The 20,807-nt window shown below is 42.6% G+C and overlaps 1 protein-coding gene across 4 annotated transcripts in view; it reads left to right on the forward strand.

Moving 5' to 3' along the window:
* IFNAR2 (interferon alpha and beta receptor subunit 2) overlaps positions 1 to 20,608 on the forward strand; it is a 35,880-nt gene extending 15,272 nt beyond the window's left edge. The window contains exons 3-8 of one of the 4 annotated variants that reach the window (XM_036880303.2): positions 710 to 824; positions 2,130 to 2,302; positions 4,199 to 4,359; positions 7,659 to 7,827; positions 13,115 to 13,245; positions 16,916 to 20,608. In XM_036880303.2, the coding sequence (XP_036736198.2) occupies positions 710 to 824; positions 2,130 to 2,302; positions 4,199 to 4,359; positions 7,659 to 7,827; positions 13,115 to 13,245; positions 16,916 to 17,623 (1,457 nt within the window). In that variant the 3' untranslated portion in view covers positions 17,624 to 20,608. Of the gene's footprint in view, positions 1 to 700; positions 825 to 2,129; positions 2,303 to 4,198; positions 4,360 to 7,658; positions 7,828 to 13,114; positions 13,246 to 16,915 lie in introns of all 4 variants that reach the window. The other 3 variants (XM_036880302.2, XM_036880305.2, XM_036880304.2) reach the window with 3 other exon arrangements.
* Positions 20,609 to 20,807: the final 199 nt, after the last annotated feature.

Genomic DNA, 20,807 nt, shown 5'->3' on the forward strand with positions numbered 1-20,807 from the left:
GGGAGATGAAGAATTTGCAAGCAAGGAAGCAAAGGCCCAGGTCCTGACCAGAGGGAACAGATGACCTTAGAAACTTTAACCCTGTAAGGCAGGATTTGACAAGCATAGCTTCAGCCCCATTGGCTGCTGCCACTCCGCAGCTCTATGTAAGTCAACCTCTCAGTTCCACCCATCTGTAGAATGGGTCTATTAATAGTATCTCGTTGTGAGAATGAAATGCCTGGGCAGGGCCCGTATGGGCCCATATTATCTCTCCCTCCACTCCGTGCTTGGGGAATCCGTGTGGTGAGGAGTCCAGAGGAGAGAAAGCTCGCAGTGTGCTGAACTGCTTAGGGAGGACTGCAGAGGCTTTGCGTTGAGACAACGGGCCCAGGATGACCTGGATCATGTTGATAGAATGAGCCACCGAGAGTCAGTGATAATTGGGCCCAATCCTGTTAACACAGCGTCAAGTTCCTGTTTCCTGAGCCTGCCCTCCCTGACACTGTGCCGCTTATTCATTCATTGTATTAGTTCATTTCTTGTGTCCAGTGGAACCATTTCCTTCCATGTTCCCAAGACCCCAGAGCTCTTGGAAGGGCTTCTTGGCTAGAAGTTGTGCTCCCGATCCCAAGAGACAGTTTGTACAGTGGCCAGGATAGACAATCATGGGTTCTAGATTTCAGTGTTTCTTCTTTTTTTTTCCTCCTGTTCCCTTTAGATTTTCCAGGTGAACCTTGCGTTTTAAAGATGACATTACGAAATTTCCGGACAATCTTATCATGGGAATTAAAAAACCATTCAGTTGTGCCAACTCACTATACCTTGTGGTACACAATCATGAGGTTGGTTTGACATTCATTTTTCTCTTACCAAATATATTATCTTCCTGTTATGTGGAGAGTGAGAAGAGGGATCCTACTAGTGACAGAGCCTCTCTCTCTCTCTCTCTCTCTCTCTCTCTCTCTCTCTCTCTCTCTCTCTCTCTCTCTTTTCTTTAAAGCTTTAAAAGTCCATGGACAAAACACAAATCCACTTTTAATTAAATTGAATACTTTAGCAATCTGAAGCTATTTTTGCCAAAGCTTGTATTTATAACCAAAGCCAATTTCTAAAAGACAAGGCCTCAGAAACAACATAATTATTATGTGTGGTTTTCACAATTATTTCTGTAATCCAGTTAAGTCTAAAAGCTTAAAAGTGCTGTATTTTCTGAGAACAGGAGTCCAAAGGTCTGGTGACAGTATTGATGGCTTGTGTCTACTTTACTTAGGGAGGCATGTGACAATCAGAAAGATGCCTGGCCCAGTCTAGAGAGGCCCAGGTCCAAAGTCTGGCTTGATCACCAACCAGCTGTGACCTTGGGTGCAGCGCTCAGCCTCTCTGAGCCAGTCCTCCTACTTTGGAGTTGCTGTGCAGATGAGCGACAAGATAAATGGAGCCTTTTTTGGCTGTCTTCTTCCTGCATCTAACAGTCAACTTTACAAGTCATTAGTTTGGTCCAGTAGCCCCTGGGAGGGTCCTTTTGTTCATTGTTTATCTGGCTTTTGGCTGTTATTACTGCTGCCTGACCCAGTAGAGGGCCTCATTAGCTTCTGTTTGCTGCTTGCTAAAGTTTTACATTTCTGTCTGCATTAGGCTGTCACCTGTATCACCTGCCTTTCTGAGTCTGTGTTGTCCCTAGGCTGACTTAGGACTGGACAATGCAATCCTTAGCCAGAGAGGAAGCTGTCTTAGGGAGGGCATTCATTATTGTCCACAGAACAGGGATGCGTGGGGCATCTGCCGTGAAAGCCCAGGTTCGCTCATTCATTCATCCAGTAGATATTTACTGGGCACCTACTACATCCCACCCTCCTGGAGCAGACATCCCCAAAGGAGGTGGAGGTATGCATAAACACATAAAGATATAATGTGGCAGGTGGCAGTAAACAGTATGAAGAAAAACAGATAAGAGGGATCCAGAGAGAGGGAAGGGTGGGGTGGGTAAGTATGTTCCATTAAACCAGGTGGTCAGTGCCGATGACTTACTTGATACAGTGATATTTGAGCAGAGCTCTAAAGAAATGAGGAAGTAGGGCATGTAGTTAATGGATGCTTGTTACATAAATACTCAAGTTTTCCTTTTATCATTTCTTTTCTCTTCAAAGTAAACCAGAAGGTATGAAGATTGTTGAGGACTGTAGAAATATCACAAGATCATTTTGTGACGTAACAGATGTGTGGGGAAACATGCGTGAGACGTACGTCCCCAGAGTGGATGGGTTCAAGGGGAACACAACACTGGTCAGCTGCACGGGCAGTTTCTTCCTGGCAACACACAGTGAGTCCATCTCTGTTCGTCATCATCATCATCAAAATCGTCATTATTGCTTTGCCATGAAATAGGACGGTCTGCAGAGGTGTTTCAGGCTCAAGGCTGGTTTCAGCTCCTGGCCCTGCTTCTTCCTAGCTCTAACTGTGAAGTAGTTACTTTGCTTCTCTGAGCCTCAGTTATCTTATCCAAAAGTGCAATGATAATCTGGACTTACCAGATAATTACTCAGTGCTTATATAAGAGCTGCATTTTCCTGAGTTGTTTACGATCTGGCAGGAAGTAGGGGATGCCTTTCAGATGGGCTGTATCTAAACATCACAGGTCTTTGGGCCAATGTTTTCCTTAAAACTAGGATCCCTCCCCCAGATCATAATGTGATAGCTCTTCCGCATGTGAATGCCCAGGTATGCATGTACCTGGGGCCCAGACTTAGAGAAGACTGGGACCCAAGACTGGGTCTGCCCCTTTTTCTCTCCATATGGCTGGAGTCAGCTCTCTCTGGCACCTGTGTTTGGTCCTCAGGCAGACTCCATCACTTCTTCAATGTCCTAATTTACAACCTGTTTCCAGGAGAAGATTCCATTTCAGCTCACTGTTAAAGGTTTGTGGGTGTGCACTCGCATGTACGTGCTTAGCAAAGTGATAAGGACAACTGAGTCCCACCTTAGCAAACAACTGAGATACTATGAGACTCACTGGACTCATGTGTGTGTTTATGTGTGTGTGTGTGAATAGCCATATCTGTGTCTGCATGGAAAAAAAGAAAAGCACAACTTACAAGATCATGGTGTTCAGACTGTTGAAGTATCTTAAAGTAATAATGAGATATCATTTTTCAAGACTCAAAAAGGTAAACACTGAAAGTATGTCAATACCCAGGTTTAGAGGAAACGGAAAGAGTTTACTTCAGCATAGTCTTGCTAAAAGTATGTGGCAGAATGTATTAAAAACCTTAAATGCATGTCTGCTGTAGTTCAGAATTCCACTTTAATAATTTGTCCTAAAGAAATAATTGTGAACAAATGCAAAAATTAAGCTCCAAGAATACGACATACAGTCTCTTCAGAAAAATTACAATCTAAATGATCCAAACAACAAATCAGATAAATCATGGTACAACAAACCAGCTACTTGATAGAATAGAATTAGCTACAAAAAATTGTGATAAACATCAGGTGTCAGCCAACTTTCTGTAAAGGGCCAAAAAAGAAACACTTTAGACTTTGTGGGCCACATCTGGTCTCTGTCATGTATTCTTCATTTGTTTACAACCCTTTCAAAAATTCATTCTGAGCTTGCAGGCTATGCGAAAATCCAGTCTACAGGCCATAGTTTGTCAGCCTTGATATAGATAAATATGCATTAATATATTTATGAAATAAATTAAGTGAAAAATATACCATGCAAAACAATGTAAGAATGGCAATTTAGATGTGTGTATGTGTGTGTGTGTGTTTGTGTGTACACTAGTTCAGTTTATATATGTGTATATATATTTACACACATACAAGGCATAGAGAAAAGGTGATTAACCACATTCAGGGATGGATAATTGCCCATCTGTATTTTCTGATATTTCTACAGTGGTTATGTATTATTACTGTAATATGAAAAGAAGTCATTTTTACTTTTATGTTTAGAATACAGCTTAAAAATGGGGAAAGTACTGACTTCTACCTAAAATCTGTCTCCATTTCTTGTAGGAATATTAAGTGAATCACTTCACTTTTCTTGCTCGGTTTTTCACCAGTAGAAAAAATATAACCCATGTCAACTAGGATCATAGACAGATGAAACAGAACACAGCTGTAAAGACATCAGATTGTATCATGACAGTGGGAACGTCACCATTACACAATCATTGACTGACATTGGGGTTGTTTCTGATTTTGTTTTCTAAAGTGTCTTTGGAGCCACCAGAATTTGAGGTTGTTGGTTTTATTGACCACATTAATGTAACAGTGAAATTTCCACCCGTCATCCCCAAGATACTAGATGGGGAAGGATTATGGTTTTACTCACCACTTATCATCGAAGAACAGTCAGGGAGAATTGTTAAGAAGGTAAGTAGTCAAAACAATTCTGCATGGGCAATGAATGCATTTGACTCTCTTTAAAAAACAGACATTTGTGAAATGAATACATTTGACAGTCTTTTAAAAAACAGGCAAAATAATTTGAACAATGAAAACTAAAGGGTCTAGGTCACTGTGGTCTGACTTTAGGGAAGTAGTTCACCATCGTTCAGTTGTTATGAAGTATGTTGACTTAGCCCAGCAGTGCAGTCTTCTTTCAAAGAATAAGTCACATGCACAGTGTCAAGGGACACCCAGAAGACAGAAGCAAGTGGCATAGATGGGAGAACAAGCAAATTTCAGCACCCCAGAGTGAGATTTTTCTTTTGGGTGATTTAGCCTCACAGAAAAAGCATCTGTCTCTACCACTCCAGCCCTCATACACTGTAGGGAAAGTGGCTCTTTCTGGCAATGCTGTCCCCTCCTGATTCCCCTGCAGGACTTACCCGCATGTCAGTAACCTCAGGGTGATCCTGGTACCAGACAGACCTGCATCTTCATTATTTGTTCTCTCAATCCCTCAGAATGCTGGAATGGGTGAAAATAGACAAAATTCTCACTGGTGGGACCTGCTGTTACAGCAGCTTACATTTGCATAGCCCTTTGCCAATTAGAAAACCCTTGCAAGTAGTACCAGTCTGCAAAATATCAAGGGAAGAGCCTTTTTAAGCAGAGGGCACAGGAAGTTAGAGTTCCTGAGGCTGGAGTGGGACCATTGGGTTTAAGAAACAGCAGGAGCTGGAATTGGGTGACCAAGACAGGAGAATGGAAGGAGGTGAAGTCAGGGAGGTAATGCAAACAATCTTGTAGGACTCTGGGCGTCTGAGTCTTTGGGGTGGGGTGGAAGCCCCTGGAGGACCCAAGGCTTTATAGGGCATCCTGGCTGGTGTGTTAGGAATAGATCATAAGGGCCAAAGGCTAAAGTTGGGAGACCAGTGGAGAGGCTTTGGGAATGGTAAGTACTCAATAGGACATAACAAATTATATAATTATTATAATTTTTCCTTTAATGTCCACCTGGCTTATGATCAACATCCTAATCCTTTGATTAGGAAAAGGGAGCAAAAATAAGAGAGGAAAAAATAAGCTTATATAACTCAGAGACTGCTATTTCATTAAATATCATATTCCATTCACATCTAATTTATATTCAACCATGAGCTACTAACTCTGTTTAAGATTGTGATTTCCAAGATAAGAGATCTATGCTTATTAGGATACTGACAACACTATAAGCATAATTACTCTTTAAATTAGATGAAGGGAAAAAAGGCTACTAGTGTCACCCAGGTGACAGATGGCTGTGGCTTGGACCGCTTGGCAGAAATGAGAAGTGGTCAAACTCAGCATCTATCTTGCAAGTGGCGCCAGCGGTATATTTGGATGGATTGGATACGCGGGGGTGGGGAAAAAGAGAAGTTAGGACTCCAGCACTTGTAGCACAAGCACCTGGCTAGACAAAATTACCCTTAATTAAAATGAGGAAGGTTATGCATGCAGCAGGTGGAGCTTGGCTTTTTACATGTTAGATTTGAGGTACCTATAAGGCATGTAGGAGGTGATGGGCAGGAGTTGAAGGTACCAAGTCTAGAGTTCAGGGGAGTGCTCCCAGCTTGAGAGATGTCCTGGGGAGCCATTGGCTTCTTGGTGTGTATTAATACCTTGAGACCAGGTGAGATACCCAGAGTGGACATGCAGGGAGGAGAGAAGACATCCAGGGATGGAGCCGCAGAAGACTCCAAAATGTGGTCATCTAGCAAAAGACACTGAGAAGGAACAACCAGCATAGCTGGAGAACTAGGTGAGAGTGATGTCCTGGTGAGAGAAGGAAGTTCGAGAAGGAGAGAGTACTCAACTGAGTCAGTGCTATAAATGGAACAAGTTAAAAGAGGACTACACGACTTGAGTATTGGATTTAACAGGGTGGAAGTTTTTGGTGGAGTGACTGACTCAAGACCTAGCGGGAGTGGATTCAGGAAAAAGAAGGAAGAGAGAAATTGGAGACAGTGAGGAGAGCTCATTCTTCCAAGTATTTTTTCTATAAAAAGAAAGTGAGATGCACTATGCTGGCTGGAGGGTAAAATGGAGTCAAGGAGAGACTTTTTAAGGTGGGAGCGATTACAGGCTGTTGGGGTGCAGATGGAATGTTCCAAGGGGGATTAGTGGGGTAAAGCCTAGGGGAGATGAACGGAGGAATTCCTGAGTTGGGGAAGGGGTTGGCCTTGGCTCAGAGCAGGGCCTGTGCATGCAAGTCACAGCAGGGGAGGCAGAGTGCAGGGAGGGCACCAGGGTGAGCCGGAAGGAGCTTGCATTTGCTGGGTAAAACAGGAAGCAAGCATCGCAGACTCAACCCAACTCACACAATGGCAGCACCAAATGTAGGGCCCAGATGTTCTGGCTCGCAGCTGCCACTGTGCTTTTCCACCATGAGGCAGGAGCCAGTAATCCTCCCTTGACACTGTTCCTGCTCTGTCTCCTTTTTCTTCTTTGATTATTTGCTGTGCAGCAGCTTTCACTTGGTTGGTTGGTTGGTTGGTTGGTTAGTTGGTTGGTTGGTTGGTTTTTTTAATGATTCCAAATAGAAACTTGCAGAAAAATATTATTACAGAAGGCTGTTTTTGAACTGCTGGAAATCCTAACTTATAAAACTGCTAGTAAGAATGTATTTTGAAAACTGAAACATTATACAAAAGTTGTGTATGCAAGAACCTTTATTTCATCTCTTTAACTCCAAAATGGAACAGAGCTACCTGGGGAAGAAGAGGCCAGGTGTTTTACAGAACACACGAGGAAGTAGACAGCCCCTCACTTCTGCCACAGACAAGCTGCATGGCCTTGAGAAAGATACTTAATCCCACTAAGCTGCAGTTCCCTCCTCTGGAGAATGGAGATAATGCCTGTTGTGCAGATTGTTTTGATAATCAAATGAGTTAATATGTATGAAAGCTCTTTCAAGCATAAAATGGGCACATACCATTAATGAAATAAAATAATCTTTTTTATTCTCTTATTTTTGCAAGATTATCTAATTGTCAGATAATCTTGCAAAAGGACAATGGAGACCTTTACCCCTCAGTAGGACTATTCCTCCTCATTTGTGAAATGAAGATGCTGGACTAGATTTCATGGTTTAAAATGTGGGAGTGGGTGCACGTACCTGTAGTTTTGTGATAAATTGCCTGTCCCTGCTTAAGATCTGAAGACAAACTCCCAAGAGATTTTCAGGGCCTGCCTTTAAATGACATTCTTACTCTGAGTCTTAATGATTTTTTTGTTTATTTTTACAGCATAAACCCAAAATAAATGAAAACGTCACTGGAGATTTCATTTATATCATCGACAAATTAATTCCAAACACGAACTACTGTGTGTCTGTTTATTTAGAGCCTACAGATCTGAGAGCAATAAATAGATCTCCCTTAAAATGTACCCTGCTTCAACCTAGGCAGCAATCAGGTATGACAGTTTTTGAAAATTTGTATCTTACTGTTACTCTGAGGGAAAACCTAGTAAAGAAAAGAATCTGAAAGTCACAGACCACTAAAGGTATTTCTTCCACTGAAGGCGCATCGCAGAGATGTTTTCTATTGGTTCAGCATCTACCATATGTGGAGTCACTTTTATGTTGCCATGTCATAGGGATGATCAGATATCGACCTTTATAAGGTCAGGTCCTCCTGAAGTGGAAATGCTTTTATTTCAGGGAGCCCAGATGAAATTGCATTCGGTGTGCCCTTAGCTTGGCCATTCTCCAAGCCAAGTGCTGGCAGCCATGGCAACAGTGGTGTCCTGGTGAACCAGTGCACGCAGCCAGGTTGCTGTGGTTGGCTGATGTGACCTGGCTCTCAGGAAGGTTTGCAGAAGCTCATAGATGGCAGCGAAATGCCAGCGTGGATGGATAATCAGTGACAAAGGCCAAACGGAAGCTTCTGGTGCAAAGGCATCGGAACAGTAAACCTCACAATCCCCAAACCCTCCTCCGAATGGAGAAATTCACAGTGAGGACAGACAGTCTTAGGAGCAGTCACTGCTGATTGATTATCTCAGGAAGTGAGTAACTAGGTCTCCAACTGTTTTGTCAGAAGTAAACAGAATCTATGAAAATGTCCACCAGAGAAGTCTTTCTGAATTTCACAACCCCAAATGAGAGTTTATTTCATGCTCTGATTTACCAGAGTGAAAATGAGATAAGGCGAGAGCATAAGGAGGTGAGTGTAGAAGTGGTATGGCTTCCTTGCTGGTTAAGTGAACTACCCTGACCAGTGCCTGGCGCACGCAGGTGCTCGGTGTGACCACGTGCTCCAGTGTTCCTCAGAGTTGAACGATGCACAGACCAATTTGAAAGGAAAGTATCTTAAGACTTGAGCTTCAATTGCTTTTATAGCGTCAGGTAAATATAGGCAAACCCAAAAGTACAAGTAGATTCTTCATGCCTAGAGCTCTTACAGAAAATGTAAACCCAAAACAAATTGACATTTATGTTCTAACTTCAGTTCTCTGACATCAACCAGGCATCCAGTGGTTCAGTTCATTTCTTACACGACCTGCCTGGAGTTAGCATAGGCTGCACAGGTTAAGGGCTTCAGTCCCACAAGACTGTCCCCACATCAGAGGCCAGCTGTGGGTCCTGGGTCTCCAGGCTATCCAAACTTCTGTCCATCTTGGCTACATATCCAGAGGTTCCCCAGGACCTCCCTTCAGATTTAGTAATTTGCTAGAATGACTTCAGGAAAATGCTGTACTCACGATTACTGTTTTATTTTAAAAGATACAAGTGAACAGACATGTAGACTGAAGGGTCCTGAGTGCAGGAGCTTCTGTCCCCTGAGTGTCAGGGTGCACCATCCTCCCAACCCTTCAGTTGTGTTCACTGACCCAGAAGCTCCCCCAAGCCTTGCTGTCCAGAATTTTTATTGGGTTTCATTATGTAGGTAGGGATGGTCAATCAAGTCCTCGAATCGTTGGCCATTGGGGCTTACTTAACTCAATCTCCAAGGCCCCTCTCCCCTCCCTGGAGGTCAGGGGGTGGGGCCAGAAGTTCCCTGCTACTCTGTGCTCCTGCCCAGGCCCACCCCGGAGTGTCTGGCCCTCCTCCCATGAGTCACCTTGTTATGGTCCCTCAAAGACACTCCTGTCACTCAGGAAATTGCAAGGGTTTTTTAAGTTCTGTGCCAAGAGCAAGGGATAAAGGCCAGCTTTCTTATTCTTACGATCACTATTATATCATGACCTTATAAACAAAATTGCAAAACCAACTGAATAGAGTTTTCTCCTCTACTCCAAAGTGTGGGGTTTTTCCCCTCACCAAGCGATTCTCTGATACCAGCTCAGAGTCTTACAATTTAACTCAATTCTGATTTTGTCTACCTGGAGGTAGCATCAGATCCTGCAGGTTAAGGGCTCTGTCCACAAGACTGCCCCTTACCACCACTTCAAATGCCAGTTGCAGGTCCCCCTGGGCTTCCAAGACCAACCAGCTATAAATCAGAGATTCCCACACCCCCTTTCTCCAGATAATTTGCTAGAATGGCTCACAGAACTCGAGAAGACAGTTTACTTACTAGATTCCTGGTTTATTATAAAAAGACACAATTCAAGAACAGCCAGGTAAGAGATACACAGGGCAAGGTGTGGGGATAGGGCAGGGACTTCCATGCCCTTCTCTCCAGACATGCCACCTTCCCAGCGCCGCCATGTGTTCACCAACCTGGAAGCTCTCCAGACCCTGCCCTGGGTTTTTAGGAGGCTTCACTACATAGGCATGACTGATATAATCCTTGGTGGTTGGCAATTAATTCAACCTCACTTCCCCAGTGGCCAAGGGGTGGAACTGAAAGTTCATGCTTCCCACCCCCTAATCACCTGGTTGGTTCCCCTGACAGCCAGCCCCCATCCTTAGGGGCTTTCCAGAAGTCACCTCTTTAATAGAAACTCAAGTGTGGTTTAAAGGGGCTTGTTATGAACAACAGAAGACACTCCTTCACCTTCCTTGTTTGCTCTTATCACTCAGGAAGTTCTACAAGTTTTCAGAGCTCAATGCCAATAATTGGGGACAAGACCAAACATGTATTTATTATAAATCACAGTATCACACCAATAAAGACTCAAATTACTAATATAACATGATGGGTTTGCCGAAACTCAGTCCCCACTTAGAAAGTGGATGTAAGGGTGACCTATTTTTGGGGGGTGGACATGCTCTGTAACGATTCCATTTCTCCCTTGACTTCTCTCTGTTTTACTTGCTAAGAAATGGTCCTGCAACAGCATGCTATCCTGTCATTTCATCTTTCCTGGGTGTGACACTTCACTTTGCATATTAAGTCAGCCTCCATTCTTTTACCATTGTGCACTCTTTATTAAACTGATGCCCCAATTTTTACTGTCTGAAACTCAGGAACCAAACTCAGGAACCAATGTTCAGATAACATTTCACTGTCCACGCTTGCCATCCGAACTACCCTTCCCTAGCCACACTTGGAAACCAGACAGGTTTGGATGGTGAGAGATTCTTGAGAAGCCCCTGGGACCAGTGTTAACTTGGACTCAGTAGTGAACACTGTTATCGTAGGGCAGCACTGATACAGGGAACTTTTAGGCCGGCCATCTGGAAAAATGCCCTTCCCTTCTGTGAAGTCCTAAATTAACTGGTTGGCTCTTTTGAAAAGGCCTGGAGGAAAAGCTGTGTTCACTCATCCCTTTAACAAATATTTACTGGAGACCTACTATTAGCCATATTCTCTTGGAATCTTATACTGGGGGTACAGCAATGAACAAAACATAAAAATTTGTGACCTTGTAGAGCTTACATTGCAATAGGGAGATGGAAAAACAAGATTTTAAAAAGTAAAAATATATAGTATGGTAAGTTTAAGTGCTATGGAGAAAAAATATTCAGGGAGCAGGTAGGGGCAATGTCAGGTAGAGGGTGGCAGGTGTCTGTTTTAAATAGCATGCTGCCTTGTTTTACGTTCCATAGAAGCAGATCCTAAAGTGGACATTCTGGTTCATGTCATTTCCTGAGGGCTGAAGAGTGGGGAACACACCTGGGTCAGAATCCCATGACATCACGGCTGCTCCAAAGGAGTCAGTTTAGTTCACAGAATCCTTTTCAGGAATGTAAACTCTGTGTGTAAGAATTTTGTGGCATAAAGCTGTGCCTTTGTGGCTGGGTCTGATTCTAAAACTGTTGTTGATATGACCCTCCTTCATTCAGTCTTGACGGAAATGAGAATGGGCTCATGAATCTTCTGCCGTCTAACAGTCTTCACCGAGTTTCCTTCTGTTCATTCTTTAACTTCCTGACAGACTTTTTAAATGTATAATCCACATCTTTATTTTCCTTTTTTCTCTCCTGTGTCTGTTTTGCCTGAAGCTGTGGGTTACAGAATTAATATTAATAAAGGTCTTTCTGGAAATTGGAGAGAGCCTTAGTTATGTAACTACTGATTTCTTCTAAGTCCAAAAGTTAGACTTCTGGAGACCTGTTTTCAGTCAGAAGGTTGAAATGTTCCAAAAGGAATTTTGACAAGAAACTAAAGGGAACTCATAATAAGACAAAGTGAGTTCTGCAGAGCCTGGTTTGGGGTCCTGGCATGGCCAGAATCCAGCCTCAGCACGACCCAGTTGGGTATTTTTTTCAGGCGAATGCTCCTTTCCTACCTCCTCCTTGCTGTGCCTGCTGTTAAGTAACAAAAATACAAACCGAGTAAATTTTAAAGATCTAATTGGCTTTATTGAATGATTCATGAATCAGTCAGCATCTCATCTAGCAGGTAGAGGGAAAATTGCCCCTACAGAAAGGGGAAAGTTTTTCAAGCCAGCATAAGGAGGTCATCAACAAAAAGACAGTATTATTTTGGGCAAGGTCACTTCTCTTTGGGTGACAAAGGTCATTAGGTGGTTTATGTCACCAGTGCTGACCAGGAAATTCCAGGCTGCCTGGTTAAGATTACATACCTGGGGAAGGTTGACTCTGCTGTTAGGTGGGCATTAAGCTCAGGTTTGGTAACGTGGATTTAGCACAGGCGACTCCATTTTGGGCCTGAGGTCTTTTTAACAATACTGACGTGTGGCTAGTGGGCATTTTGGATGTGGCTAATGTGACTGAGCAACTTTTTTTCTTTCAATTTTAAATAGTCTCATGTGGTGAATGGCTACCATGTGGGACACAGTGGTCATAAGGCATAACTATAAACTGAAAGAAATTTTACTTTTAAAAACTACATCTGTCATTTTTATCATTTTAAAGAAATGTGTCCAGTTTACCCTTGAACAATGCAGGGGTTAGGGGCACTGACACCCTGTACAGTCAAAACTCTGCTTATAACTTTTGACTCCCCCAAAACTTAACTACTAATAGCCTACTGTTGACCAGAAGCCTTATTGGTAACATAACTGTCAATTAGTACATATTTTATATGTTATATGGATCATATACTGAGTTCGCACAATAAAATAAGCTAGAGAAAAGAAAATGTTATTAAGAAAATCATAAGGAAGAGAAAATAAATTTACAGTACTGCACCGTAATTACTGAAAACAATCCCTGTATAAGTGTGCCTGTGCAGTTCAAACATGGGGTGTTCAGAGGTCAACTGTGCTTGGATTACTTCACTTTTTTTTTTTCAACTTTGCTCCCTTGATATCTCCTTCCACCACCTCACCAATGCGCATTTATTCCCAACTGCAAGTATTTATTGGATTTATTTTGAAATAAAGTCATTTGATTTTTCTTCAACAGGGACATCAGAATCTGCCAAAATAGGAGGAATAATCACTATGTTTTTAATAGCAGCTGTTGTCACAAGCACCATAATAACAATGAAACGGATTGGTTATATATGCTTAAGAAGCGATTTCCCCAAAGTTTTGGTATGTCACTTTCTTTTATTTTTATCCTTATTTTTTATTTTAAGAATTTTTTTTACATCCTTAGGTATTTTCAAAGAAGAAAAGTCCCATTTTCTAAAAACCAAAGTGGTTTATCATTCTAGTTTATTTTCCATCCCTATAAATATACATTTGCATTTTATGTTTCCTTTTTATCCTTTGTCCACATATTATTTTTAATGATCATGTATTCCATTGTTGTTAATGTGCTATTGTTTCCTTAATCATTTCCCAGCTGTAGGGCATTTGAATGGATTTCTTTTTCCTTGCTTTTCCATCTTTCTTTGACCATTAGAAATAATGCATTAAACTCTTTTATAAAGATCGTCTTTTACTTTGGATTACTGCAGTGAACATATATATACACAAGGAGGATTTTTGTTGTAAAAAGATAAACAACTAACTTGTAATGCCAGTGGTGACATCTAGGTATTCACATTTCTCCGAAGCTTTGCTGACATGGATTAGTCATTTTTACTGCTTTTGTTCATTTGTCGTGTGTACAGTCCCCCATCGTTGCTCTCATCTGTGCAACTTAATAACTAGTGAAACCAGCCACTTTGCTTGTCTCTGCAACCGAGACGTACACTTTCTGCTCAGAACCTTTGACACTTAGCCAGGCCTGGATATTTCTAAACCTCCTCGTGTCTTTTGACTTAACTATGTTTATCCATCATTTGTCATTTTCCCAATCTCATTTCTTTCTTTCTATATTAGTCTTGTAATTTTCCACTCACACGTATCTTATTTTCTATGTTTGAACCCATTCACCTTTTCTTCTCATTTTTTAACAGCCACACGTTTAAATATTCCCCCACAGTTGATAAAACTGTACTCTCTTTTTCTTGTTGCTTTTCTTTGTTTGGGTTGGGTTAGGTAGGGGATTGTTTATCGGGTGGTATGTGTATACTTTTAGAGATTTTAGTATATAATTAGTACTTGAACCTAGCCGTCACTTGGCTCTGCTTTGTGAAATACAAATGTCTCTGTGTTGGCTTCCATCCACACTGTGGCCATCTTGCAAGAATGGACATTTTTGTATCCATCAGTGTAACAGATCTTCCAGAGCCCTTAATGTCAGCCTCCACTTGTAGCTTTAGCCTTAGCCTTCACCCCAGTCCTGCTGTCTGCCATGAGCTACTTTGCCCATGAGGTCTCAGGTAAATCCTACCCCAACTCACATTTCTCACTATAGCCTTGAGATGTAAAGGCCTTTACCTTAGCACCACACTTATCTCCTCCTAGACCAATCTTCTGCCTGAATTACCTAAACTGGTGACTAATTCTCCTGCCAGGTCTCCCTGGGATTCCTCCCCTCCCTATGATGCCCTCAAATTATATGCCAATTATATATGGCATATAATGTATAACATATGCCTGTTGCCTGTTGTGATAATCCAAATAATTGGGGGAGGTGTTTTTATCTTGTGTCTGTCCAATATTTCTCCATTTAAAATTATCCTTTGTTTAAGTAAAACTCTAGAAATAGTAAAACAGAACACTCTAGGCCTAGTGCATCTGTGTATGTGTGTTTAATTAAGGCGAGATGTTAAAAATTTTAAATGGCATCTTTTCTTATCTTGTCCTTTGTCATCATTGTCTTCTACTGCTGTTTCTGTGTGCTTCACAAGTATTTATTGAGGATCTACTATGTGTCCACATGTTCTAGGTGTTGGGCATATAGAAGTGAACAAAAACAAAAAACCCTGCCCTTATGGAGCTTACCATCTGAAGAGTTGGGGTAGAGACCACGATAATTTATAGATGATATGACTGGCTAAGTAAAAAAAGTCACAGGAATCTAGAGATGAATTACTAGGATTACTAAGTTTAGCTAAGTTGTTACATACAAAATAATCAATATAAAAATGCTTGCATTTTTATACACTAGCAACAATCAACTATAAAATAACCATGAAGCTGCTTTTCAACATCTAAGAAATTAAGTATACAAATCACAGTGTAAAGCTCTGTGAATTTTCACAAACTCAATGCACCCCTGTAACTGATGCCCAGATCATGAAAGAGACCATGACCAGCCTCCCCAGAAGTGCCTCTCCTGCCCTCTTCTAGTTACTCCCCACCACCAGGGGTAACCACTATCACAATTGCTACAACATGGATTAGTTTACCTTGCTTCGAATTTGGAATCGTACAACTTAAAAAAAAGAAAACCATTACAGTAGAAACATACTTTTTAAATGTATTTTAAATGGCCAAAGTCATTTATTAAAATTATTAAATATGAAAATATTTTTAAATGTTTAAAGGAGGAATCCAACAGATATTACAAGCCCTTTGTGGAGAAAATGATCAAACCTTATTGCAAGTCATTAACAAAGATCTAGTCAAATGGGGAGCCCAAAAACCAACCCATACATGTGAAACATGTCTAAAGATGGGTAGAAATTACAGGGGAAAGAACTGACTGGTCAATAAATGTTATCTATATGAGAAAAAATGAAATTGGGTCCCTACCTCACACCATACACAACATCAGTTCCCAGTATATTAAAAGAATATACTGTGAAAGGCAAACCTGTTGATATTTTAGAAGGCAACGCTGGAGATTCTATATGACTTTGGGGTAAGGACATTCTTTCAGACACAAAAAGGAAAACCATTAAAGAAGAAAATCAATACATTCTCTTACCTTAAAATTAAGAATTTCTTTTCTTCAAATGTCATCATGAGGATAAAATGATAAAACAAGACTGGGGGAAAACATCTAATGTAAGTAATAAACAAATAATTAGCATCCAGATTATATAAAGAGGTCCAATGAACCAATAAAGGAAAAAGGTAGGCAACCTGATAGATTCACCCTAAGGCTGGGTCAGAGTAGAGTAGGGCAAGAGCAGGTTTGTCCATTTGGGCAGCCCAGGCAGGCATAGGGGAACAGAGGAGGAGGGGGATGCTGACAATTGCAGGTCTGTGAAAGACATCCCTTGACCATTCACCCCACAGTCAACCTGGAGGCAGGACCCACCAACAGAACAAAACTCAGCCTGCCCCGTATTCTCTTTACTCTCCTTCCCCACTGTGTCCTGGAAGTATTTTCTTCCAAAGACTGGTCTCCCACCCCCCTCATCTCTGATTCTTTAGGCATCATCTGTTTCTGTGGTCCAGGGAGTTTGACTCCAATGGAATCAGCTCACTAGAATATCTTCTCACCCATAGTCCCTTGGCATCCCTTAAGAATGTCTTGGCAATGCAGAATTGAAATCTATCCAGCCTAAATGGACAAATTCCCCAGTCATTCAAGACAGAGTGAGGAGAGAGAATAAAGGAGTGGGCCAGAACATAGTCTGTACTGTGGGCAAATGGCCCGGTTTGAAATCCAGCCTCTATCCCTCACTGTACATGAACCTTGGGCAAGTTTCTTAATATCTGCACCTCATTTTCTCATCTATAAAGTGGGGACAAAAATAGTAAGCCTACTTCTTAGAGCAGCTGTGAGGGTAAAACAAATTATAACACGTGTAAAGTACTGAGAGCAGTGCCGGGCCAACAGCGAACACTGTGTAGTAGTTAGCTAGCCATTGTTATCACCACCATCCTCATCACCATGCAGTTAATCACATTCAAGTTTTATTATGTCAAAAAATAAAGACTAAACCATCAGAACTGATAGATTTTCTTTTTTCTACAGAATTTCTGTAACAAGTCAGGCTGGGTATTTCCTGAGCTGCCACCACTGGAAGCTGTGGCTGTAGCAGAGGTCATTCACGTTAACAGAAAGAAGAGAGTGTGGGATTATAATTATGATGAAAGTGACAGCGACAACGAAGCTTTCCCCCGGACAAGTGCAGGCGGTTATACCATGCATGGCCTAATAGGCAGGCCTCTGTGTCCGGCCTCCACCTCCGCAGCCCCCTCAGAGGATTGCATAGACTCAGATGCTGAGGAACCTGGCCTGCCTGAGCCCGACGCTGACACTGAGCCCCTCATGGCCCCAGGGCCCAGCCCCTGGCAGTCAGAACACACAAGTGAGGCATACAGAGGGAGAGGCAGTCTGCTGCAGGACCCCTTTTCTGAGGAGGATGGCAGCTCCACTGAGGGGTCTGCGGACAGAATTGCCTTCAACGTGGATTTAAACTCTGTGTTTGTGAGGGTTCTTGATGACGACTCAGAAGTCCCTGCAATGTTATCTTTTCCAGAAGAGACAGTCTACCTGGAGGATCCCGATGAAATGGATCTTGATGAAGCAGAAAGCCTTCTGGTGGCTAGTGGAGACAGGACACAGCCACCCTTCCCTGGCCCCGCTGCAGAGTGCCTGTGGCCTGAAGATGCTTCTTCCAATAAAAGTGACACTTCTGAGTCAGATGTCGACATTGGGGATGGTTATATAATGAGATGAAGCCAAAAACATTTAATGAATCTGGACTGACAGTACCTCCAAGGATCTCCCTCTTTGCACCGTCACCTGCTCCTTTGTGGTCTTCAGTGTTCTCTGGACCAGGAGTTGGAGACTGCAGTCTGCTTGGGGTTCCTGGTGACGTCACTGATGTCCATTCCCAGTGGGGCGGAAGGGAGTTGGGAAGTGTGGTACTTTATCATAAAATCACCCAGTGCGTTGTTTACATGTTCAAAGTACTACACTTTGAAGGGAAAATGCCCTGCCAGCTCCCTTTACTCTTGAGCATTTATAATGTTTCCATACCATGTTTCCCAGAGTAAGGAGCAAGGCTCCCTGTGGTTTCCAGGAATGGTCCAGGGCCCTGTAAGATTTCTGGGAAACAATTAAATTGGACCACGGAAGTAGGGAAAGAAAAGGAAGACACCGAGGGTTCATGGCAGGAGCATTAAGCAGTGTTGAGCCTAGCAGGCTCAAGGAAGGAGCTGGAAAGCAGGCAGGAAAGGAGGGAGGGAGGGCAACCGGGGGGAAAGGAAAGAGACACAGAGGAAACAGAAGCACATGCTCTGAGCTGGAACTCGAGATCCAGCCAAATCTTGGGCACTTCCCAAATGTCATATTCTGTCATTAGAATTGGATTTTCAGCCCCTTGATTTTAATGAGGAAGATATATTGCACACACAAATAACTCTAGTCACAGGCAGGTAACTAAGAGAGGAAATATTTGCATGAAGGAGAAGGCCAGAATGTCAATAATCATATTTTAAGATTTTTAAGTAAGAGAGAACAAAATGCAGAAATGCTTCAAAGTTTTCAGAAGAAATGTCTACAGATGCTTTTTAACAATTTAAGAAGTGCTATGTGTGCTGATTCCAAATGTCCTATGTGTGACAACAGTTCCCTGTGAATGGGGCTGAAAGGGGGGAAGAAACGTTCTAGAATATGATGTAGCAAACATGACAGATCTGACTCAGAGATCTGACTCTGCTACCATTTCACTGTGTGGCCCTGGGCTTAGCCTCTGAGCCTCAATTTTCTCATTTGTGAAATACAGGGTTTGGCCTGAAATCTCTAAGGTCTTACAATGCTGGAGAACTATTAGAAAATACACAGGAATAAAGATTCTGGTGTAGGAACTACAACCCAGAACTGCTGCCGGAGTGATGAAAGGCATAGTGTTGCCCAGCTGCACCTGGGGGGTCTCTCCCTGCACTCTAGGTGAAGCACTAGGAGAAACCTCAGCCTGGACTGGGGAAGGGGTCTTGACTCTGAATGAGGAAGAATTCTCAAGGAGGTCAGAATGTAGGTACAGAGGGAATTCATTAGAGTGAGAGCAGCAGGAAATGACAGCTGCCTAGCAGGCAGCAGAGAATAGGAAAGTGCAGAGGGAAAGTTCTTGGCCTAGGACAGATCCCCTTGCCAACTCCTGAAGTCAGGGTCACCCAGCGTCCTGTGTCTGCTGGGATCTGCACTGCATGGGGAATAGCCCCAACCACTCCAGGATTTGGGGGGGCCACGGAGCACAAGATGGAGTGAGATTATGTTCTCAGAGTTTCCCAAAGGAGATTTTCAGGCAGGCTACTAAGAGCAGACCACACAGCTGCAGTTTCATCCGGGTCACCCAGGCAATGGAAACATGCAGGCCCAAATCTTGAGTTTAGCAGCCCCTTCCTACTCATTAGGAGTAAGGCAGAACAGAGTGAAGACTTGGAAATAAAGGGAAATAGCAAGGAGACAAAACACAATAATTTGAGCAGTGAGAATGCTTTATTTGAAAGTACACACTTAAAAGAAAGGAAAGTGCAGGCATCCTCAGGAGGCGCACTGAAAGTTTGGGGTTTCTCTTCTAAGGCTTTCAAGAATGGGGCAAAGGGCAGTGGGGGGGTTGTTGGGCACAGGCTTGACTTGTGGTCCCAAGGTGCTTATCTGGTGAGAGACACCATGTCTCCTTTATTATCACTCCTCCAGCTGATTCTGCTAAATTAACCCAACAGAAGGGATTTATTTATCCTGTTTTCCTCCAAGATATTGGTTACCCTCAAGTAGTGGGGACATAGCAGTCAAGACTGCCTGCCCTGCCTTAAGATAGGCTGGTAGGTTATTGTCTGATTGCCAGAGAATGTGTTAGGAATCTTCTCAACTCTCTGCTTTTTAAAATAGAATCTTAGCCTTAAGATGGGGTCCCTCCTGTGCTTACTATACTGTTTATATATCAGCATTTTTTACTGTAGGCAGGAAAAGTTAATCATGTTTGTCCCATGTCCCTGCCCTGCCTCAGTAGGACCCTCCAGTCTCTGTCCTCATTCATGTCAAGAGGAGGTTCTGGGACCTTTCTTCTGGACCCATCCAAAAGGGAAAAAACAAAAATTTTATTAGTTCTTGTTCAAAGACTGAGTAGGATATTTTTGTAACTGCTCTAAAGTAACTCAAAGGTGAGGGCTGTAAGAAGAGGAAGCCTTATTTAATAGTCTAATGAAATCCCATAAGGGAATTCCTCATATACATCCTGAATGCAACCATCTGTTCTGAGAGATTTTCAGAGTGATCTTTTGGGGTAGCCTCTTTATGGCTGCATTTATGTGTCTATATGAGTGTACATACGTGTTTTTAAATTTTGTATAATGTTTGGATGTTGATAAACGATAATACATACTTTTTCATACAAGCTTGGTGATGCCTTTCAAGCTGTTTCTCATTGGAGAATGTAAGTATGCAGTAGGTTTGTGGTTCTGCCGGCATCTTTGGGACTGCACAAAGCTCGCTCTGTCTCTGTGCGGTGCTCCGCGGGGGCCATGCGGACATCCCTGTGCTGGCGTTCCCATGGACGGTTCTGGCCTCAGACCTTAGGCAGTGTCTTACATCACCCAGTACTTGCCGTGCTCCGGGTTTTCCAACCTCACCACTGTACAGGTTTACAAACAGTAATCTTAATCACCAGTCCCGTGAGAGGAACGAGTTATTGCCAAAATAATGTCTTGGTTTTGTGTTGCTGTGTATCCCTGCCGGGGACGGGGAGTGATGAGGTGGGGTGTAAAGAAGAACTTCTCAAACTGGATTTGCTAATGAAGCGCTTTAAAATCAGTTTATCTGTGGAGAGAAGGAATTACAGAGGCCGTGCCGGTTCACTGGAGAAAACCCGGAAAATAATGGTTTAAAGGAAAACCACCACCACCCACATTTCCACCAG

This window comes from Manis pentadactyla, chromosome 1 (genome assembly GCF_030020395.1).
Source record: "Manis pentadactyla isolate mManPen7 chromosome 1, mManPen7.hap1, whole genome shotgun sequence".
Classification (NCBI taxonomy): Eukaryota; Metazoa; Chordata; class Mammalia; order Pholidota; family Manidae; genus Manis; species Manis pentadactyla.